The 22341-nt window shown below is 46.7% G+C and overlaps 1 protein-coding gene across 2 annotated transcripts in view; it reads left to right on the forward strand.

Moving 5' to 3' along the window:
- Window positions 1–21632, forward strand: part of LOC119456249 (zinc finger homeobox protein 3) — an 86047-nt gene extending 64415 nt beyond the window's left edge. For both annotated transcript variants that reach the window (XM_049669632.1, XM_049669630.1), the window contains exons 3-5: window positions 11200–11362; window positions 13473–13626; window positions 17502–21632. In XM_049669632.1, the coding sequence (XP_049525589.1) occupies window positions 11200–11362; window positions 13473–13626; window positions 17502–18038 (854 nt within the window). In that variant the 3' untranslated portion in view covers window positions 18039–21632. The remainder of the gene's footprint in view (window positions 1–11199; window positions 11363–13472; window positions 13627–17501) is intronic.
- Window positions 21633–22341: the final 709 nt, after the last annotated feature.

Consider the following 22341-nt stretch of genomic DNA (forward strand, 5'->3'; position numbering starts at 1 on the left):
TATATATATATATATATATATATATTGTAGTGAGGAATGACCGGCGCTGCAGCCACATCGCCAGTCGTCCGGGTGGCGCGAGCTCGAGATTGCCTGAGCTGCTCTGGTTGATACACGCTGCCTGCTGTTCTCTTGTCCTGTATTCATATTAGATTCTGGTGGAGGTGCTGCGGTTTTCCCCCAACCTGGAATTACGCACCCGAACTCTGCCATCCGCCATGCCCGACGACCCCAGCCCGACATCCCCACCGGTTACTCCAGCCATCGTATGTGCCGGTGCCCAGCGTCAGCGGGATCCTGACATCTTCAGCGGCACCGATGAGAAAGACGTTGAAGATTGGCTGGAATCGTATGAACGCGCCAGCAACACCAACAAATGAGACGATCCCTTCAAGCTAGATATTCTATTTATCGGGCGTCGCCAAGCTCTGGTTCAAAAACCACGAAGCCGATCTCCGCACGTGGGCTAGCTTCAAAACCAGCATCACAGACGTTTTCGGCCGCCCTGGCGTGCGCAAACTTCGCGCTGAACAACGCCTACGAAGCCGATCCCAGCAAACTGGTGAAACGTTCACCAGCTACATAGAGGACGTCGTCGACCTCTGCCGGCGTGTCAACCCGACGATGGCGGAGGCGGACAAGGTACGCCACATCATGAAGGGCATTTCCGACGATGCCTTTCATATGCTGCTGTCTAAAAACCCAGGCACTGTTTCTCAGGTCATTGAGCTTTGCCAGAGTTTCGACGAGCTCTGCAGACAGCGTCTTCTCACGCGGCGCCCACCTGTGTCCGACGAAATCCTCGCGAGCATGACCGCGGCTCCTGAGATGGACTCCCTGCTTGGCCAGATAAAGGAGTTCGTCCGTGCTGAGGTCGCTCGTCAGCTTTCGCTGCTGTCCTCAACCACGCCACCACCCTCGCCTTTGCCGGCCAACCTTCGCCAGGTCATCCACGAGCAAGTTTGCGCAGCTCTCCCTTCTGCCCGCGAGACTCCGCCGGTGCCGACTCCCGTTGCTTTTCCCGAGGTGACTGCACCGCTCAGCTACGCCGAGGCTCTCGCGCGGCCACCACCTCAGGCCTTTGCGCCATGCCCATCAGCCGTGCCACTGCGTCCAGCTCCTCAGTTCGTTCAGCCGCGGTACCCACACGGCAGTCAACACTGGCGCACTCCTGACAACCGGCCAATATGTTTTGCGTGTGGTCTACCTGGCCATATTGCACGATTTTGCCGTCGCCGTGCACCATCCTACCGCCGCAGCTTCGACACCGAACCATACGTTTCCCCATACCCGTCATCCTCCGCGTCTCAGAACCCTGGCCCGATGTCTTCCTACTCCGACCACCGCCCTCTTGTTGATCGCCAGTTCGCCATCGCCTCGACGCCGCTCGCTTTCGCCGATGCGTCGTCGTCCTTCTACGCCTGAACGGAAAAACTAATCGCCGCAGTTCCAGAGGCAAGAACTGCGTCACCCACGAACAGACCAATGCCTCTCCCTTCTCCGACTAATGTTCTTGATGTGCATGTGGACGGCGTCGCTGCACTCGCTCTCGTTGACACTGGTGCCGCAGTTTCCGTTATTAGTGCCCATCTTTGCCGTTCGCTCAGAAAGGTTACGACGCCCCTGTCAAATGTATCACTTCGTACTGCAAGCGCCGACCACATCACACCTGCAGCTGCGTGTACTGCTCGCGTTGTGATCAACACGGCCTCCTCTACATCGTCGAATTTTTGGTGCTGTGTTATTGTTCGCACGATCTTATTTTGGGCTGGGACTATATATATATATATATATATATATATATATATATATATATATATAAATCTCTCCCATACAATACACTTTCTTCCACTTTCACGCTCCCAATGCTGACGCATAAAAAAAAGGGGGGGGGGGGGGGAGGGAGAAACAAGAAAAAAAAATGAAATAGAGAGGCAAGCTCGATACGCGCATTAAGCGCAGCACTGCAATTCGTGTGCTTGCGTCCCTCAATTCCAAGAGGTGACTCTCACTGACAGACATAGCGACAAGGATAAAAGAACAATTGTAGAGGCCTTCCACATTTTGGTAGGATCAAAGGAATGGGCGTTCGCCAGGCGTCTTTCACATTGCGTGATAAGGAGGTACAATTATTTCGAAGCAATCATAAACATAATGCAGTGGCAATGACAGCGGGCAGTAATCGTCACGGTGGTTTCTTTTTTTTTTTTTCATTCTTGCATTCTTAATGTTGGCGTGTGCGTGTGGGAAAAGAGAGGGAAAGGAAAAGACTGCAGAAATGTTTGCACAGCAGATGTATCTTGAGCCTGGGGGTGGTATCTTGAACTGCGCCCCTCTAGTCATGCGCATTGCATTGGATCTTGTGGAAAAAACACGTTCTTTGTGTTCCCTTTGTTTCCGTCCTCTGTACTCCTGTCTCGCTGCAGTTAACAACGAATCCCATAGACAAGTCGTCACAAAATGTCATAGACAAGTTGTCAGTAGCCTGAGCGCCTTTTCGGATAGTGATTTGCCGCCGAAACGCTTGTTCCAGGCTCCATCTCCTATGACCATTTTGTCTACATACTCTTGTGATTTATCTGTCTTGTTTGCTCCCTCTTTTGATGGTTGACATTGGCCATCATAACGTGGTCCTTGCGGAATCTTTCTTTGGAAGTATATGGGCCGGCAGTGCTCTCAAATTAAAGCGCGAGCCAAGTTAAACCGACTAACCCGTCTTACAATCCCAGGCAAACAACAGCAGTGCCGTACTTTATAAAGCACACAGAAGCGCCACGATGCCTCTTGGATATACATGGTATCCTGTTGCAAAGCGCGAAGTCGCGAATTTGGTTCTCCTCCGGGGCAGACGTATTCTGGCGGGAACGAAATAGAAGAAGAAAATACATCTATGTACTAAAAGAATCAACACCAACAGACGTCGGCGCACTTTGAAGAAAGAAATGTGTGTGAATAGAAGGTACGGCGGGTAGGTTTGGAACGTAAGGGTGATCGATTGATCGGTCGAGTAAGCACTAGACGAAAGGAGGGCTCCCGGTGTGCGGTTCGAATGGATCAGTAGATGTAAGATGCAATTCCTCGACAAATTTTGTGGGAAGCCGCTCACATTTCACATCGGCCACGCGTCGAGCAGGAGATGCTTTTACTAAAAGCACGCCTGTACTACATACATGCGATACGCTGCTATGATGGCTGCGTATCCCGGGGCTGGTTGACAGAACCGCCGTAAACGTAAATAATAATAATAATAATAATAATAATAATAATAATAATAATAATAATAATAATAATAATAATAATAATAATAATAATAATAATAATAATAATAATAACAACAACAACAACAACAACAACTAAGAGAGGGAGAGGCAAGACCGAGAGACCTTGTATTGCTAGCACGAGGGCGCGGTTCCGCTCGACATACAGAGGTGAGGGAGAAGACATTAAAGAAACCAAAAGAAGATGGCAGCCAGGCAGCAGTATAGTTCGCCGGCACGGCGCGCAACAGTTGTCGCAGGTCACGTGACGCGCAGCGACGCGCGCGCCTAGTACGTCCACCAAATTCGCCGGCGTGCGCGCGACCGTCGCATCACGAACCTGCGGGCTGCTGCCGCTGCGTTACTCCGCACGGATATAGGGGGAAAAAAAAGTTTATAAAAAACGCGCAACCCGGCAAATGAGCGCTCTGTGTGCCTCCTTTTGAGAACGCGTCCCTGACGCGGGGCGCCCGGCGCGCGGTAATAAACGCGAACTGTCGTCTCTCATCCCGCACACCGCCGTGTCTGCACGTTTCGCGCTTTGCGCGCACACATAGTGTAGTACGCGCTAAGAAAGCGTGAGCGCAGGCTGCTGTCGGGAGTTTTGGAGAGAGCGCTCACGCGTAGGCATGGCGGCCTATATATTTCTTCTCCGCACAAGAAATCAGCAACGAATGCCGGCGGCAGCGGCATGTATGCACGCACGAAGCAGCAGCAGGCGGGGGGGGGGGGGGGGGGGGGGGGGCGAGCAAGCAGGCAGCAGTTCGGGACAACTTGCGCGCGCGCGCGCACAGACACTCTCAACTGCTGGCGTGCGCGCGGCACACACACAGACATGGCAGCAGCAGCAGCCAGCCAGCACACGCACGTGGCCGGACATCTGTGGCTGCCTGCAGGTGCCTGTGCACTTGCGTGCCGCCTGGGATCTCAGCGCCGATCCCCACGAACACCCTTTGTCAGCAGTCCTTGTCGAGGGACAACGCGAGAGCAGAGCCCCGTTATACAGCAGCAGACGTCTATCTCCGCAACCGTCTCGCCGGACCACCCGCCCGCCTGCCTTCCTTCCGGACTGCAAACTATACCGCCGCTGTCGCATCTTCTTCTGCCGCTGCTGCGATAGCTCGGCGGCCAAGAGCCCGTCCTACCAACTACCCCCGCTAGGCAACCAAACTCCGCCGCCGCCGCCGCCCCGATGGTAGTCGCCCAGACCAGCCGCCAGGCCTCTAGGGGCCAGGCTGCCGGGCGCAGAACCAGGCGGAGGACCGTGGCTCGTCTGCGTACGTACTCGGATGCACAGTGTAGAATATGCCGCTCTCTCTCTCTCTCTCTCTCTAACCACCGGAAGGGAAAAGAAAGCACGCGCACAGCACGTACCTCCTCGTACAATTAGTCCTAACTATGTAGACCTCCTGCAGACCGGGAGGGTCCAGTATAGCTCTGCGGTAAAAACGCGATCATTTTTTATTATATTTTTAGTGCAATCGTCATGGTCATGCTCCGATTTCGGAAATAAGTGTTCCACCGAGCTTACCCCATGTTCGACTACACGTTACTGGAGCTAACAAAAAAGAAAGGGAAAGAAAGGGAGATAGGGTACTTTTAGCTCCTGTTACTCGCTTCCGCTCCTTAGGTTAGGTAAATGATAAATCACACTTTAACGCGTTTAAAGCATCTCGCCTATTCAGCCGAGCTTATCGGACCATGGATAAACTCCGAGAAATCTGGAAACAATGATAAGCGCAGGTTCACCGCTAAATGAATCAGTGTTAACGAAAATGCGAGAACAACGAGCAAGGTAGAACAAAACTACGGAGGAATACAAAGGTACTAAAAAAAGAAGAAAAGATAGAGTAACGCAAACTGGAAGACCGAGTAAGTCGGCAGATTCACATGCTGACGAACTCCTTTTTTTAGTTGCTTTCGTCGTGTCTGAAGAGCATGTATATTAAGAAATTAAGTACAGAAACTATTCATCAAGGTGTTATCGTTCTTCGTTATATGCGAAACCATGCACATACCTGTACAGTGTATTTATGATTTAATGATGCCGTCTGTAAGTCTCCTGAAGTATAATGGTAGTAGTGATAGGTAATGGTATACTAGGTTGTAGTAGTAGTAGTAGTAGTAGTAGTAGTAGTAGTAGTAGTAGTAGTAGTAGTAGTAGTAGTAGTAGTAGTAGTAGTAGTAGTAGTAGTAGTAGTAGTAGTAGTAGTAGTAGTAGTCTCCTTAAGTGGAAGTATGGAGGAAACGTCACACTGGTACACTGCAGGGTTCATATCTGCAGCGGAATTTTTTAAATCTTTGGTGCGACCGTTTCGGGCGCAATGACATTATTTTTTTAATCATCCGTATTAAGAACCGCAATGAGCACAATAATACTCATGCACTAAATTCTTCAATGCTAACAAGTCGATCTTCATACCTATTAGCAGCGTTGCGTGTTCAGACTAATGTGGGTCCATACAACAAGATGGAAGCTAGGGTTCACTATGAACTACTCTGAGAGCTTCCTTTTTTTTTTTTTTCATGTTGTTCAATGTTCAAAACGACTGAAATGCAGTATGAATTCAAGTCCATGCCATATATCAATGGAGAGCAGTGACCGACGCTTTATTCTCTATCACTTATTTCTAGGTCTTGAAAGGCCACGCATCGGCGCCGGCTTTGTTCGTTTCACTTTCTCTTGAAAGTAATTTGAGTATTTCCTGCAGCTAACCTCTTCTCTTAAAAAAAAGCAAGCACCAATATAAGTAGCCTTCTGTGGGTCACAAGGATTTCTCTTTACTTTTCACTGACAGTGAACAAAAGTATCTCCCTCGGGTAAAAAAAAAAAAATAAAGTGGGGTAATACATATATGTATAACGTGTAACAGCTAGTGCACTGCGCATAGGCGAAGTTGCTGGCCCGAACAATATGGCGCGCTGTATTTGCGGCATGCTTCGTTGGAACGCCATTTCAGGCAGACAAAATGAACGGGAAAAATAAGAAAGAAAACGCGAAAAAAATTCGACCGTGAGTTGGAATCCTGCGCGATCCGCCAGCGCTTGCTAACGCTGCTGCTTTACCGCTGCCGCGTGACGTCACAGACACATTTTGAGCTGCGCAGGTGCGCGCCGTTAAGTGCCCGCAATTTCAGCCACGGAGAAGAAGAAATAAAGAAGAAAAAAAAAAGTTGAAGCTCGGAAACGAAGCTATAGCCGACAGACTGTACCACCACCTGTGCGCATCTTGTCCGTGAAACGGCTGCGTAGGATGTTCGGAACCGCGCGACTCGGAGCTAAGCTCAGAATGCTATTTTTTTTTTTCTGTTCTTTCCGAGCTTAACACAGAGCGGGAGCGAGACGGAACAGAGCGGGGATATGGTGTCACCACGTTCGCTGATATCAAAGCAATTTCCTGTGATGTTCAAGCTATTGATTGGGAGCACAAACTATATATTTAGTCTAACGACTGGCATTCTGCCGTAAAGGCCATACACACGCCGTTCAAACTTTCGCCAACGCTACAGCTTTTTCGTATCCGGTCGTATCTGCGCAAATGCAGCGGCCGCGCATCGAACGCGCCACTGGGCGTCTCATATCGCGAGCGATGGCCCTCTTCGTGCGTGCGAAACACGAGCGAGCGTAAGGAATAAGGGAAGCTGAGGGACCCGATTTTGTTAAGTCGCAACCACATGGAGAGACAGACAATGTATCTACAGAGAAAGCGTAGAAGGAAAAAAAAAGTTCATTGTTTTATGTACAGGATTAGTCTTGGAAGTGTTGGCCATCGCCACTCACGGGCAAGGCGGCGAATGCGGAGCGTCCTTTTAACCGCAGGTGTCACGTGAGCTTAGGAGCATGTAACTGACCAGTAAAAAACCATTGTATGCTACCTCATGACATTAAGACTGTCGAATTCGATGCCGTCGCTATGAAATGAGCTAGGAAACGAATTTCTTTTTCTTTACTTTACTTTTCTCTCTCTCTCTTTCTTTCTTTTTGAGTCACAACAATGCGATGGAACAAGTCCACGAGTGGAAACGAGTCACAGCCGACTTTCTAGCATACCTTTTGTGGTTGATTACCGAATGTGATAATTAATGCTTACTGACTCCCGTGGAGCTTTCTGTTCGTCCGTTTCATGACCCGTCTATACAGGGTGACATTACACTCGTACTACGCCCATTTGTACAAATTCGCCGAAGGCGAACCCGCCTTCTCCGAGCGCTTCACCATCAATGCGAAGCGTTTGACGCGCACATAACCCAACATAAAATATTAAAGTATCTCGCTGAGAGCAAGCGTCTCCCAGTTAAGAAGAAGCATTCGAAGAATGTGAACGGTTGGCCACGTCCCATATGTGGGGTATGGGGCAGCAAAACACAATTGAAGGCCGAGCGATTTAAAGGCTGAATTAATCCTTTGTTTCCATATCTATGTCAAAACTTTTTCGCCTGCATACCGCCACGTCTGTACGAATCAAAGGAGTTAATAGGGGCATCACTTCATCATCAGGCGGTGCCGATAAGGTGGCACAGGAAACATGGAAAACGAGAACGTTTGAAGAAGGGAAACATGCACATTTTATAAATATAAAAAAAGTAGTCGCATGACGGATTGAACAATTACGATGATGATGATGATGATGATGATTACGGTTGTTGTAGACTACTGAAGGTCACGTTCCGTAGTGCTTTTTTTTTTTTTCGAAAGTAACAAAGCTTGCTCTTCGTACTTGAAGGCAGCCCTCCCAGCGACACCCCTGAAAAAAAAAAGAACGAACGAAATGAACGAAGAAAAAGTGAAGTTCGTGTAGTTATACGAGAGCAAGCTTAGAGCAAAATGGCTTGCAGCATTTTCATCATAACTAGGAAACCAGCATTTTCATGATAACTTTGCATCCATCACTTAACTTTTTTGCGTTTTCAATCTTACAACCATTTTCGGCTACAGCGAGCCTTTTTAGAGGGGTATATAGGCCAAAATATATAACACACTGCTGTCCACGAATATATACGTGATAATACTCGCTACCGTTTTTTGACAGGTGCTTCTAGCTTTTACTCATTCGTCTTGAATTTATACATAAAAAAAAAAGATGGGCATGTAGCTCAATTTTGTTTTAACCGACATCTGCAATACAAGCCAGAAGACATTCCATGGATCTGCCCGAACAGAAGTCGGCTCACAATGAACTTAGGCTAACCGATAAAAGTCATCGTGAAAGGCCGTCATGGAGCTGAAAATAATCATAACATATGCGTTACCCATGTACAATGTGAGGCGTTGGACACTTCGAAACATTTAGCAACTTCACAGATTTAAAGACACGAAATTTCTCCCTAAATCCTGAATGCGTTTAATGATCCTCCTTCAAAAATCACATCACATGACCTTAAATCACATAAACAATGCAAAGCATTTGCGTATTTTATAGTTAGGTACTCTGCAGCCGTTGCGAAGCGTTCGGGCAGGCATCAACCACTGTATGAGACCATGGCTTGCCGAATTGAAGATTAATCGGAGCGGAAAATATGACGCCAAAGTCAGTTTACTCACGTAGCTTGTTCTCCGTGCAAGCACCTGCACTCTGTAGCGTTTGCTGTAAAATTCAATGCTTTCTCAAGGAAGCTTTATATCAAACTGAAGCAGCGTCACCAGGCCCACTTTATTCTTGTCATTCCTGGAGTAAATACTGAGATAATAGCCGCAGCGCCAGTCTAAAAGCTAGGAAGTACAAAAAAGAACAGAAAAGAAAGAAACGAGAGAGAACAACCTAAAGGCTTATTGCGTACGCAGCTTTTTGTTTTGTTCGTCATATATGTACTAAACTCAAGATCGACCACCCTGAATCCAACACATCTCGGCAGGGCGTTCACTGTCCCGTAGCAATATTGTTCACAATTCAGCTTTAGAAATAGCGGACGCAAGCAGCTTGTGTACGCAAGGCTGACAGCATAGGCCAGCTTTCGGTCCACTACTTGTAAATCGTCCATTGTTTCCCACATTGGGATCCGGCAGGTCAAAACAGAAACCTCGCCAGGTAGCACGCGCACAGACACCCGCACACGCACGCACATACACACACGCTCAAAAGCAGCCAATGCATTTTTTTTTTTCCCCAGCAGCAGCGGAGTTCAGCACCGCGGGACCGCGGAGCTCCGCCTCCACAGCTGCGCGGCCGGTCGGAACAGAGCGACGCGGCGTCAAAGCCCCGGTTACAGGCGCGCGCGGCTGCTGCCCGCGTTCCTCCTTTATTCCTTTCAAGCACGCATTCACACAAACACACATAAGCGCGCACATACGATCACAGACAGTATAATACACTCGCGCGCACACACGCACACACGCACACGTGCACACACACACATTAGGGACAGGGACAGAGCGTGGCATGACGGTGATTGGGGCTATACGTAGAGAACTGTTTTGTTTTCCCCGGAAACTGGACGGTATGGCGTTCTATTCGCCTCTTTTAGCCGACGCGGTATAACTCAGTTGTCTGTAGCGTTCTGCTGCGGAGCACGAGGTCGCACACTCGATTCCCGGCCGCATTTCGGCGATGGCAAAAATACAAATGGGGATTTCGAAACACGTTTAAACTGCTAAGGTTCTTAGGTTGTTGCGTGCAAAATGAGAAAAAAAAAGAAAGAAGAAGAAGACAGAGAAGACTAACGCTTGTGTACTGAGATTTAGGTGGTTATAATGCTGGTTATATTGGTGGTTATAATGAGTGGTTATAATGCGGAGGAGCACTCCACCACTTCACTAAGGCGTCTCTCATTACCCTCCAGTGTGGCTTTGGGACGTTAAACCCCCATGAATCAATATATAGTTTTCAATATTTTCAATAGTTTTCAATCGATATAGTTTTCATGCAATTTACTTTTCTCGCGCTTTTTTAGGGCGTCGTCTATTTGATCTTTTTTGAACGAAGCTACAAGAATTTCGTCGGCAGCTGCTGTAGTTGGACGTGGCTTGCACATCGATGAATGTACACTACAGTCTATTTGTAACGATATTCATGGAGCCGAGAGATTTCTCCCGCAATAATCGGTTATCATTGTAGCTGATCTCACTTAGTAGCCGCCACTCGTTGTGTGCACTGCGGTACGTGTACACGTGCGCAAAGAAGAAACACGTGGGCAGGCAGGACGAATCGTTGACTTTACAACTCTGTTTATCGAATTTATCTATTGATTATTAGTACAGCGGCCTAATAAATATAACCATCATGTAATGCAAACGCCTACAATTGCTACGTTTGCGGTCGGCAAAGCGCCTGAAAGTGGTACCGGTATACCTAGAGGAATAGAGATATGTGGTACTAGCTCCTTTTGACAGAAATTTCTGTGAAGGTTTAACAAATGAACTGTTACTTTTGAACACAAATGAGGATTTCGATATGTGTATATACTGCTAATGTTCTTCCGTTAATTGTCGTGTGCAGCCTATATTTGTGTCTGTATCCAAGATGCAAAAGAGAAAAGAAAAAAAAAATCGTGGAGCCGCAACCTTCATATGGGGACCAGCGAAGCTGTTCAGACTGCATACATGGGCTACATAGATTATGAAATGCATAGAACTTATTCTGAAAAAATGAAAGCAGGCTATCAATGCACCTAAACATTGTATTAAACTAAACTCACTGCAAAATACCACCTCGGCAAAATTTCAATAGGAACGAGTGAGTGGTTTAGTTTGAATGATCATATATACCCTATTATACATTATATGATCATATATACCGATTTATGTTGCATAAATGTATGAGCGCCAGGATATATATGACCATTCCAACTGCAGTGTATACATGATTTTAAAAGATATACCAAGTCGTTCTTACTTCGGGACTGAAGGCATTATGGCAGCTAATTGCACTCGTTAACTAGATTATGTGTCTAACGAGAGCATATATATATTCATCACTCATTCCCACTTGTACCCTTTACATACGCAGCCCGCAGTTCGAGCACGCTGAGCCGGGAAGAGCAGAAACGCAATGCGTGCGACCGTGAGCGCAGCCGCATGCGGGACATGAACCGCGCCTTCGACCTGCTCCGGGAGAAGCTGCCATTCTGCAAGCCACCCGGAAAGAAGTTCTCCAAAATAGAGTCCCTCAGGCAAGTCGGCTACTCTGTACTAGTTCACGCGTGCATGTTTCTTGCGCCACGTCCCGAAGCTTTTCCTTCTACTCTTGCAACGCATACTGCCGACGTTTTTAAAGCGAAGTTTTCTATGTCTCACTGATTCGTCCGTGAGTGCCAAAAACGCACTGCAGGAAAGCCAACTTACACAATGGAACTATCTGCGCATCTGCGCACACGATGGAACAACGGCGCACGACATGCGTATCGTAGAACAACACTACAGTGTACATTCACGGTTGTACCGATAAGAACAATGGGAACTGCAACGCCACGCTACCGAGACAAATTGTATATATCTGCATTGCATTACGCGCGTCACGCAATGCATTCCCGGCGGTCACCATGGGTAGGCCGCGGGTGCAGCGCACGGCAGAAGAGGCTGCCGTACGCTAACGTAAACGCGAGCGCGATCGCGTTTACTGCCTCTGACTGTCTACCACAGCGATCACAAGGCAATACTGTGCAAGTGCCATAGGTCGGCGCACTCACTCATGAGTGCACTCACTCACACTCACTCGCACTCGTTTCAAAGGCGTAAGTGCGAGTGCGAGTGAGTGCCAGTGAGTGTGAGTGCAGGTGAGTGCGAGTGCGAGTGAGTGCCAGTGAGTGTGAGTACAGGTGAGTGCGAGTGCGAGTGAGTGCCAGTGAGTGTGAGTGTGAGTGAGTACCAGTGAGTGTGAGCGCAGGTGAGTGCGAGTGAGTGCCAGTGAGTGTGAGTGCAAGTGAGTGCGAGTGCGAGTGAGTGCCTGCGAGTGTGAGTGGAGATGAGTGTGAGTGCGAGTGAGCGCCAGTGAGTGTGAGTGGAAGTGAGTGCGAGTGCGATTGAGTGCTGTGAGTGTGAGTGGAGGTGAGTGTGAACGTGAGTGAGTGCGGGGCCTGGAAAAAATTATGGTGAGTGAGTGTGAGTGAGTATTCTTCCACACTGCCGACCTATGGCAAGTGCAGAGTCGTCCGCGAAAGTGTGAGGTGTGTGCGTGTAATCAACGGCTACATGATCTAAAATAAAGGCTATACAACTTAACGAAATATGTCTTGATTCAACTGCAACGTTCAAAAAAATATAATCCTAAAGAAGCACTCAAATCACATATGCATCGCATCGGGTCGCTCAGCATTTCTTTGGTTCGTTGATTGGTCGTTGGCTTTGAACTTTGACTTTCATTCAGTTTGCATGGGAGAAAGCTTCGCGTTCAACCATCTTTCTTTAATAAAGGGGCTTTCATTTTTTTTTTTTGTTCGCCATGGCAGAGTGTGCGTAAGCTAAGCATATGTAGAAGCTCTCCCTATTCCACTTACGCATGTTCTTGCTAACTCTCTCTTCGCCTTGGTTCCTCTATCTCTTGATGTCAAAGTGGTCATACGACTGTACAGTTCTGTACAATTCCTGTTATTTTGCGGTATTGTTCTTGAGCACCGTGCACGCACTCTTCAGAGGTCTTCTTTATATAAAGCTATATATGCTGCCCTGCTGTCGTGTAAGCCACCGGGGATATTGACCTCGTTCCATCATTTCCCCATAGACAAGGATGGCGATGTGGGCTTTTTGGTACATCTTGACTGAACGGAGTTAAGTGTAGAGAAACACAAGAACAAAAGAAGGTACGTTGAACACACGTTCACACCGTGCGTGGTGGACGCTGTGCGTCCACCATGCCTTCTTTCGTCCTCGTGTTTCTCGGTGCTTAACTTCATTTACTTTCCGATTGCTTTTTTGTTCTTTTTATCCGTATCTCTAAACATCTACTGGTGCTCAGTAAATTAATTTCATTAATTTGGCTGATACGCTTAAAAGTAGCTTTTTTTCTTGGTTTTTAAGACCAGTGGCTCCCAAGAGCTCTATACAAGCAGCCTAGAAGTCACTTCTCTACAGTATTCCTAGGAAACCTTAGTCTAAAACAGTCGACACAAGTAACGTGCGCTAGTGCGCTTAAGCCTTTCGATATCGTAGAAACTTGTAACGAACATTATAGACGAGTTACGCGGAGAACCTTGTAATTACAAGGTTCTCCGCGGAACTCGTCTATAATGTGAAGCGTCGAGCGGCTTCCGCGTTGTATACTAACCGGCCGTTATTGCTCCTCAGGATGGCCATCAAGTACATCGCGCAGCTGGAGTCGGTGCTGTCTTCCCAGTCATCGACGTCGGCGGGTGCAGCTAGCGGCCAGCATTACGACCCGTCTTTTTTCTCATCCTCGGTATGGGCGTCGGCACCCAACTACTACAGCTGGATACGACAGGTACGATGTGCGCGGCAAACGCAGCGAACAGCGCAGAGCAAAACGCAGTGAGAACTACGGCGCTGAACAGCAGCTATAGTGATCCATGTTCTAGAACGGCATGTGTTAATGAACATGACACATGCAATGATGCTTGGCGTTAGCGTTTTAGTATTGTGTATCCCTGTAGCTATTCCTTTGTAGTGATTTGCACTGTTGACTTGCTTCAAATTAGGATGTACCATCTATGTAAACGCTGTATAGATCGCTTAGCGCACGAACGAATCACATTTTAGGCACTTTGAATTCTTTTGTAGATAACAATGATGGCCCCTCCTAGCCTGGATAATAGTAAGTATAGTGTTCCACAACATGAATAAAAAGAAAGATGATCAAGTCGGTAGGGGTTCACGTTACAGAAAGACCGGAGTGCAAACTCGTGCAAAGACGCAAGAAGAAAGGTGAAGGTGAAATAGAAGTGCACGTGTCGTCGTCCGCGTTCAACTTGTGTCCGTGCTCGTGAGCCTGCCTTTTCTAGACTGTTCTAAACGTCTATATCCAGAACACCGATATGTAAGTCAACGAAACAAAGGTTTATCCCATACTACTGCAATGGTTATGCTCTACCCTTAACTATTTCGTTGCCATCACCCTTCCGCACTACTAACACATAGAGTTCTCCTCTTTGGGCTCACGGAAATATACACTCTTCGGATTTGTGTACCTCAATCTCATACGACAGCGTTCTCGTTTATCTCGATATGCTTCCTTGGGAACTGCCGTTCCTATACGCGATCTCAACGGCCTTCGGCGAGAGAACGCAGTGACTTTTGCACACTAGCGACAGTATGCTGGATTTACATCTTGTCATAGCTTCCTCCACTACACTTCGTAATCATGTTCACAGGCAACAGCACCAGTGACATATTATGAGCGGCTTGCAGAGCTCAGTTTTGTTATGGGAACAGCAAATTTTGATTTATTTTTAATGCTCAAAGAAGTTGTTTGATGTTATCTTTAGCTTGAATCACTGAAAAAAAAATTTCTCATTGTAAAATGTAACAGGGCGAATGTTTTGGCTTTTCCTGCGCCACAGTGATGTATAGCACATTAAGATGCACAGCTGTGAACCACGGCGTCGCTAGTTCGGTCTCAGCTACACCACCGTCCAAATAATTAGTCGTCTTAGCGTGTTCGTGATATACACCCATGAGCAATCTGACAGTAAACAAAGAATTTGTTTTTTAAGCAATGCTTACTTGGAACGTGGGGATTCGAACCTGTCCTCTGAATTTGTACGTCTTAGAATTCAGCCTTTATGTTTAAGCATGACCTCGTGAATACAACTTCGGGCGTTCATCATCATATTGCTCGCGGGAATACGACGGGAACGGCCATGCTTTTCCTTTGAAGCCAAACATGTAAGATACAACATATTCGTATTAATAAATTAGAGCGCCGATGAAATAAGGCGATAGTATCGGGAACCACGGAACCATGCTAACATCTCTTTCGTGTACAGGCACAGTTCCTTAACTGTGCCTCGGAAATTGAAAAGGGCAAAGTTCTTGTGCACAGCGTTTCCTCGAATAAAGTAGGTGGTCTTTTTGAGACCTCGCCTAAAAGAAAGTGGCGAAAAAAATTCAACAGAACTTAAAAGGATTTGGCAGAAACTACTCACATGTCCATATACAAAATAATTCGCATTCAGTGTCTCCCTAACTTAACTAAACATCGCAGGTCCCGCCAACAACAGGAAGCACTACCCTGCTAACTTCTGGAAACTTGCCGCGCAGAACTCAATTGTCTCGAATACTACTCAAGTCTGGCCAGAACAAGAGGAGACCGCACACAGAGCAGGCCCACCACAAGGAATCCTTTATTGCCGATATACCGAATCACCTTGCCTGTGTTGTAATCCAGCTTTAATATTCTTTAGTCTCACCGTTGTCTCTCCTACAACAACTTTAGTCCCCTTTTCACCTAACTCTAATTATCATTTCCTCTTGCTTGCACAGTTCCAGTAGGCTGTCACCAAGCGGTGATCGGTGTTATCCCTACATATTATCCTACCTTTCATTGTGTAGGCGTTTCCTGTTCACGGCGAAAATTTTTTTTCCTCGTTGTTGTTTTGCTTAAACAGCGGCAACAGATAACAATGTTGTGGCATATAGGAGGTATAGCAAGATTCTACACAAGCCCAATGAAAGCTACCAAATAAACCAGTACGAAGCCTCATTGCATCGTTATCTTGCGTTCGGCAATAAATATTTGTATGTAATTAGAGAGTTTTAGATTAGGGGGACGCAAGCGTAGGGGCCCCTAGCGCTTGCGGCCGCGGTACTGCGCTCGCGCAGACCGGTCTGCGCGTGGCAGTACCGCTGCTCCAAGCGCTAGCGGGCCCCTACGCTTGCGTCCCCCTAATCTAAAACTCTCTATTGTTGGACTTGCTGTTGCGGTCACGAAGGAAAGGGTTCAACGCGAATGCATAAAGGGGCCCTGAACCACCTTTTATCTAAGTGGAGAAAGTGGACATTTAAGGTGAAAATAGGCTATTTCAGAAATTCTTTGCTGCAAAAAGTACTTCAGTGCGTTCAGCGGAATTATTGGCAATCAGACACAGCCTCAGCTGTGCTCCCCCTTCCTTCTTCAATGCCTTGCACTGCAAAGGTTACGGCGGAGTGGGGTGGAGCCACAACGCTCCGCCTTCAAAACGTCACCGTGGCGCGCAGTTCAAATTTCCGATTTTCGTGCCTACGCCGCGCTAAACGTATGCCAAACGCGGTCGTCCTCAGAGAGCCGCAGTGCGCTTAGCCAGCGGACTCATGGCGGCACCCCGCGGCGGCCGCGGTGTAACCGACCGCAGCTACAAATAGCAGCCGCGTATTGGAATGTGCTTTATTGCGCAATAAAGCACACAGAAGAGAGCGAGGATCATGGCCTCTGTTTAAACGAGGGCGTTTGAGAAAAAGGTGACTTCGCGCACCGCTTGCGAGCTCCACGCACCGCGTACGACAGTAAAACTTGGCTGAGATGTTCACAGCAGCGCATGCTACCCGTGGACTGTGTTATTTCACAAAGCCCGAGGGGTGGTTCAAGGCCCCCTTAAGCGGGAAAGTTATATATGCAAGCTGATAAGCGCTGCGGGAATGTCACGTTTTCTTCCATCAAGGAAACACCGTAATAGCAAAATTTGTACACGACACTATAAGCAGTGCCAGTCATATACGATAGACCCATGGTGTAAAACAAACCCAGAAAGCTTTAGCACCATCGCAGGCGAGAACAGGCACGGTAGCTGCGTCGCTCACAGTGGAGATAAGTGATCTCGTGCATGTGGTACAGACTTCCACTAAAAGAAGAAAAAACGAAGCAGTTTGACGAGCCCTCGTGAATGTTACACGTTCGTATACAAAAGAAGAGGGTTAACACACATCAGCGGCAATGTGTGTTAATACGTTATACAGTGATTTGCCAGAAGAAGTACATATATTAAAATGTTTAGGCGCTCTTAACGTTCGTTTCGCATGGTAACAGCATAAAAAATGCACAGTTCTACCGACTCGGTTTTCGCGTGACATTTAATTATTCACTAATAAGTCGCTTGACTAATAAATAGTGAAGGCGATGCCCAAGAACATGATGAGTCATAACCGCCACAAGCACATGTACATGGAAGGCATCTGCTTGTACATGTAAGTGCGTTGTATTTAGTACAAGGCGTGGCTGAACGAGCCACTATAGTTTACGCCCTGCAATCCCGGTTGTCAGACTGGCTCGCGCCGCGTGTCTTGGCTGCGGCGCTTTGTAGTCAGCCCTGCAGACGGCAACTGCTCTGTAAATCAATCACTGTATAGATCGATCGATCGATCAATCAATCAATTCTTCCCATACAGGACGTAGAGAATGGTGGACCGAGCAGCGGCGGAGGTGGTGGTGGCGGCGGCGCCGCAGGCGCAGGAGGCCAGGGCAGCAACTGGCATGGTGCTCGACTCGACAAGTGCCAACCCAAGCGCATTCTCGCCGCCCAGCCCCAAGTACTTCGCCAACTGCGACAAGGTCAAGGAGGTGACACTGACCGCCGACGGCACCTACTGGCACGGAGACGGTGCCGCACAGGCGGCACAGTTCGTTTACCAGTAGGACAGCAGCAGCAGCTCTTCTGTGTTGCCCTCCGCACGCCGCACCATTTTGCCTTGGAGCCATGTACAAACCTGTATATTGTTGTTCTAGTCAGCCTCGCCCCCCCACTACGGACACACGGCAGGCTCGCTTACTTGCTTTATCTTCTTGTTTTTCGCCACTCAAACTGCCTACGGTTGTGTGACAATCGGAATACTTGTTGTCTTGTAGCAATGGGGGCCCAGGGATCGGATTCACAATGCCCTTCGCAGCTAAGAATGATGCGTAAGACCTATGACAGCCAATACTGACGGTGGCAGCCCGCCGAGATATTAGACAGTGACAAAAATAGTTATTATCCGAGCTAAACGCCTCGTGAATTCGACTATTATGATCAGATTCACAAGAATGAGTACCGGCCAGCAATCAAGATGGTAGCCGAGGAACGGCCGGCCAATGAAAAACAGTTCTTACTATCTAAAACCTTTGTGATTCCGGTTCCTGCTCCACAAGGCTTTTCGTGCGAAAGCTCGTTCCACCGTGATGGGCCGGAACATTAGCTATGGCTTCGTTTGTAATCACATTTTTTTTAATTATTATTATTCGAAGAGGGCTGCCTTAAGGCATAGTAGAAAGGAACATTATATGAACATGTGATTATACATGAATGGGAGAAACAAATCGTGATTTGGTGGCCAGCGCAGTAGCTTCGCCTAATCGCGAAACGAGCTAACTTACAAAATAACATGTTTGCGAATCTCCTACCAGATACCTAAAGCTCCATTTGCATCAGCAAACGGGCTGTCGGAGAGCGGAAGCTATATGCTCTGGTCCGAGCACCAGCTGACAGCTGCGAAGGCCGTGAGAAGTAAACATTCCTTTCTTATCGTTACCGAGCGACCATGAAAGGCGTAACGACTTGTTACGCCATGTTATAAAGCCTTAACATGCTTTTTTTTTCCTTCGCTTAGCTTTTTTTTTTTTACACACCGCTATCGTCAGCGCAACCACACACGGTGTTTAATTAGGCCATTTAGGTTTTTAGTAAGTAAATGTTACATAGAACGCCACATGTACACTGACTTCTCTATTTATAACTAAAAGACTTAAGCTAGTCAATGTTGCATTGCAACATACGTTACCTGCAATTACCCAGGGCTCTCAAGGTGGTTTTTTTCTAGTGAATAGTATTTCATCATCTTTGGGCTCGCAGGCTGATTTTTCGACCCCGTTGAAGCAAATTTTTATGTGAGGAGCTAGTCTGTGTCGGCGTTATGCCAGCGTTGCAACTAAGACAGACAGCGCAAAATTTCATTTCTTTTGAACATTGTGTAAAAGTGCCATGGTTAAGGCTCATACCGCTAAAATGCTATAGAATAGCTGAATGTTTAGTAAATGGAAATTTTTCTGCGATTGCATGGTAGCGATATTACGTGACGCGACGTTAATGCGACGTGTCGCTGGAAAGCTTTAGTATATAACGTTGACGTATTACAAGCCTGACAGGACTGCTGGAAGACCTAGATGAAGATGATGATGATGATTTATAGAGTTTAATGGCACAAAGGCTACTATGAAGGAAGGCCTAGACGACATATGGTGATATCGTGTTCAATTAAACTGCTCGTAATTCTTATGGCATTTAAATGAAATCCTTCTGCTGGCACGAACTGTCAGCATGCAGTGATAGAATCATCAAGAAAATACCTTTGACTCTCTCTCTTCGCCAAGAAAACTTACGCCTAAAGAAAGCTTCTAACGCATTTTGGTTAAACAGAGTCTCTAAAGACAGCGCCACTAGCCCTGCTGCCAGCGTCTAATTCTTCCAGTATTCCTGTGCATGTCAAAGCTGTGATAAAGCTCTTTATCGTTCTTAGCCCGAATTCCTCGTCTAACGTTAGTATTGGTGCTATATCTGCAAACATAAACCAGTACATTTAATGTCAGCGCCACAGCTTAGCTATAGTGGCTGTGTTAGCAGCTGTTTATCAGCAGAGGCCGGCAAGATACGAATGCCCGCCTCATCACTAGCAGGAAATCGATGCCTCGAAGTTACTCTCGAACTTTATTTACACGCCTTTTTGGCTATATAGTAAGATTAAACAAATACATTACTAGCAAACGATAGCCTATAGTGGGTATTAAAATGTATTAGAATGATTTATTTGTGAATGAGCTTCCGCAATATAGATTACGCATGGCCCGGTTTAATATGCCGTAGTATTTTAACACGTTGCACATTATTTCAAAAATTATGTTGCATCGTTGTAGCGGACAGTGTTATGTGTATGGAAGGAGTGCAGACACCAAATTCTCGGGAGGTGATTTTTTACTCTTGGGTGGTACACGTCAATTAGGGAACCATAATAACGGCTGGCATATCACGATCATGTCCCCAATAATTTAACATAAAACGATTTGCATCACACAATTTCAGATTTCGAAATTCCCACCAGCATCGGTGGATAACCTTTGAGTGACGACGTCAATACTGAGTGCCCGATGACACGGAGTTCACGTGAGCCGCCAAAGCGTTGACAACAACGAACTCATCCGTCGCCTGCTTGATTTCATACTTGCGCCCACGTTCGTCGACGCCGGAGCGATGTGGGAAACACGCACTTGCGTCTCCCGGCCATGTTTTGACGTTTTCATGGTGGCTATCGCGACAAGTCCGGAAAAGGGATCCACGTTTCATTTGGAGACTTTAAATATTTAAACAAAAAACCTTTTAGATTTCTGCTGTCAGTCATACTTCGTGAAAGCGCTCCTTGTAAGCATGCAAAGCTTATGCTATAGTCACTTTAGCTTCTAAATGTTGGTGTCTACACTCCTTTAACATTTAAAAGAATGGATGTTTGTTATGAATTCTTCTCTCTTTACATGTGTGTATGCGTCCGTACAAATATTTTTATAAACAGCTTGGACATGGCACATCGTTTATTAGATGTTTGTGTTCGTTCGTCTTTTTAAACAATTTTCCCGTTTTCCAATCGCCGATGTGACTTGTCTCTTTGATTCCCAATGACCAGCAAACCTTCTTGTTTTGTTCCTTGGCGTTCTTGTTTTCCGACACTTAGAAAATCATCACCAGGAACAAGATCATGGCCAATCTTCCTTATTATAACAAATGTTTCGCAAGATGTTCTGGCTTTGTGTGTTTGCGAGGATGCCACTGTGCAGTTATAGCACACCGTTGTTAGGCTTCACCTATGACACCTAAGTGCAAGGCGAAACCAGATTTACAGTTGATGTCGCGGGAGCGTTCTTGTTGGTTTTCCTGCCCGCATTATTGCAGAACGGCTTTAGCATATATAGTCTATTTCAGGCCCAACGCTAGCAGACATACACGAAGCGCTGTAGCTGTAGGAGCCTATCATCAAATGACGAAAGTAGTGGTGTCAACGAACCCACCGCATGCAACGTTGTTCTACGCTGTTTTTTTTTTTTTCTGTTTCTTTCTGTTGTTTTTTTTTCTTTGTTTATCTATCTCAATCGATCTGAAGCGCTTTTTTTATGTGATTAGTCATATCTGGAATTTGTAATAAAAATGAAGTGCCTTCACACATCTTAAAGTAAAATTATAATATAGCATTTCTTTATTTTGTTATATTTACATTTAGAAGTAAATAAAATGGGCATGAATGGTAAGGGAGTTCGGGGCTACGTGACGGCACAGAACACTTTTGCAACGCGTTCGTTTCATTGCGTTGTTATATTATACAGAGTGCATCAAAGACGGCTTTACTGTTATAAGATACCATGTGCCTTATTTTGCTGCCGGGACGTTTTGTAACCCTCCAAAGCCATACCAAAGAGTGCCTGTCTTTAAGAAACTGTTGTTGTTACGCAATCACTGTTGTCATACTTGATGAATAAAGTTCGTTCATTGCTCTTGTGCTGTACACCGCAGTTCTGTCAACTACAAATCACCTCACTAAGCTACTTGCATTCGCGTAATAGTGACATACGTCTCTTGAGCATTTTCTGGAGTCATATACGATTGTGAACCTCTTCACGGCAAGTATTTATTCTCATTAGCAAGCATGAGCTTTCATTAGCGTTTTGTGAAACACGGCGTGAAGTACAAGAGCGACAGCTCAAGCTTTCTTTTTACAGATATGCACCGCCTACGTCGAAACATAAACAAAACTTCGGCAGATTTTTTTTTTTTTTTTTTTTTTTTTTTTTACAGTGAAGCTGTTTATGGTTAGGGTTCCGTGCATTTTTCTTCTGCGTTAACAAATACTCAGGTTCCGCGCGAACGCACTCGTGCCACTGCTCGCGCGTTCGTCGTCGTCGTCTTCCACAGCTGGCTCGTCGGCGTCCCTCAGATAGGCATTTTGAGTACATTAGTTATCAATAGGCACCCTTTTCAAGATCGGTAGACTCCCAGGTAGATAATAAAGGTTTCTCAAAGATTTGCCGCAGCACGACCCGCGTCGGTCATGTCTACGTTCGCACCGCCCTCTCTTTGTAGGCGTTCCAAGCGCTTGCACATCTAGTTTCCTTTCCTTCCACTCTCCCGTGGTGGCGGTGCCATCGAAACATCACTAAAGCCCCTCAAGCTTCATAAAGTAGCGACATGCTTTGAAGGATGCCATGCCGCCTCCT

The sequence above is a fragment of the Dermacentor silvarum genome, chromosome 6 (genome assembly GCF_013339745.2).
Source record: "Dermacentor silvarum isolate Dsil-2018 chromosome 6, BIME_Dsil_1.4, whole genome shotgun sequence".
Lineage (NCBI taxonomy): Eukaryota > Metazoa > Arthropoda > Arachnida > Ixodida > Ixodidae > Dermacentor > Dermacentor silvarum.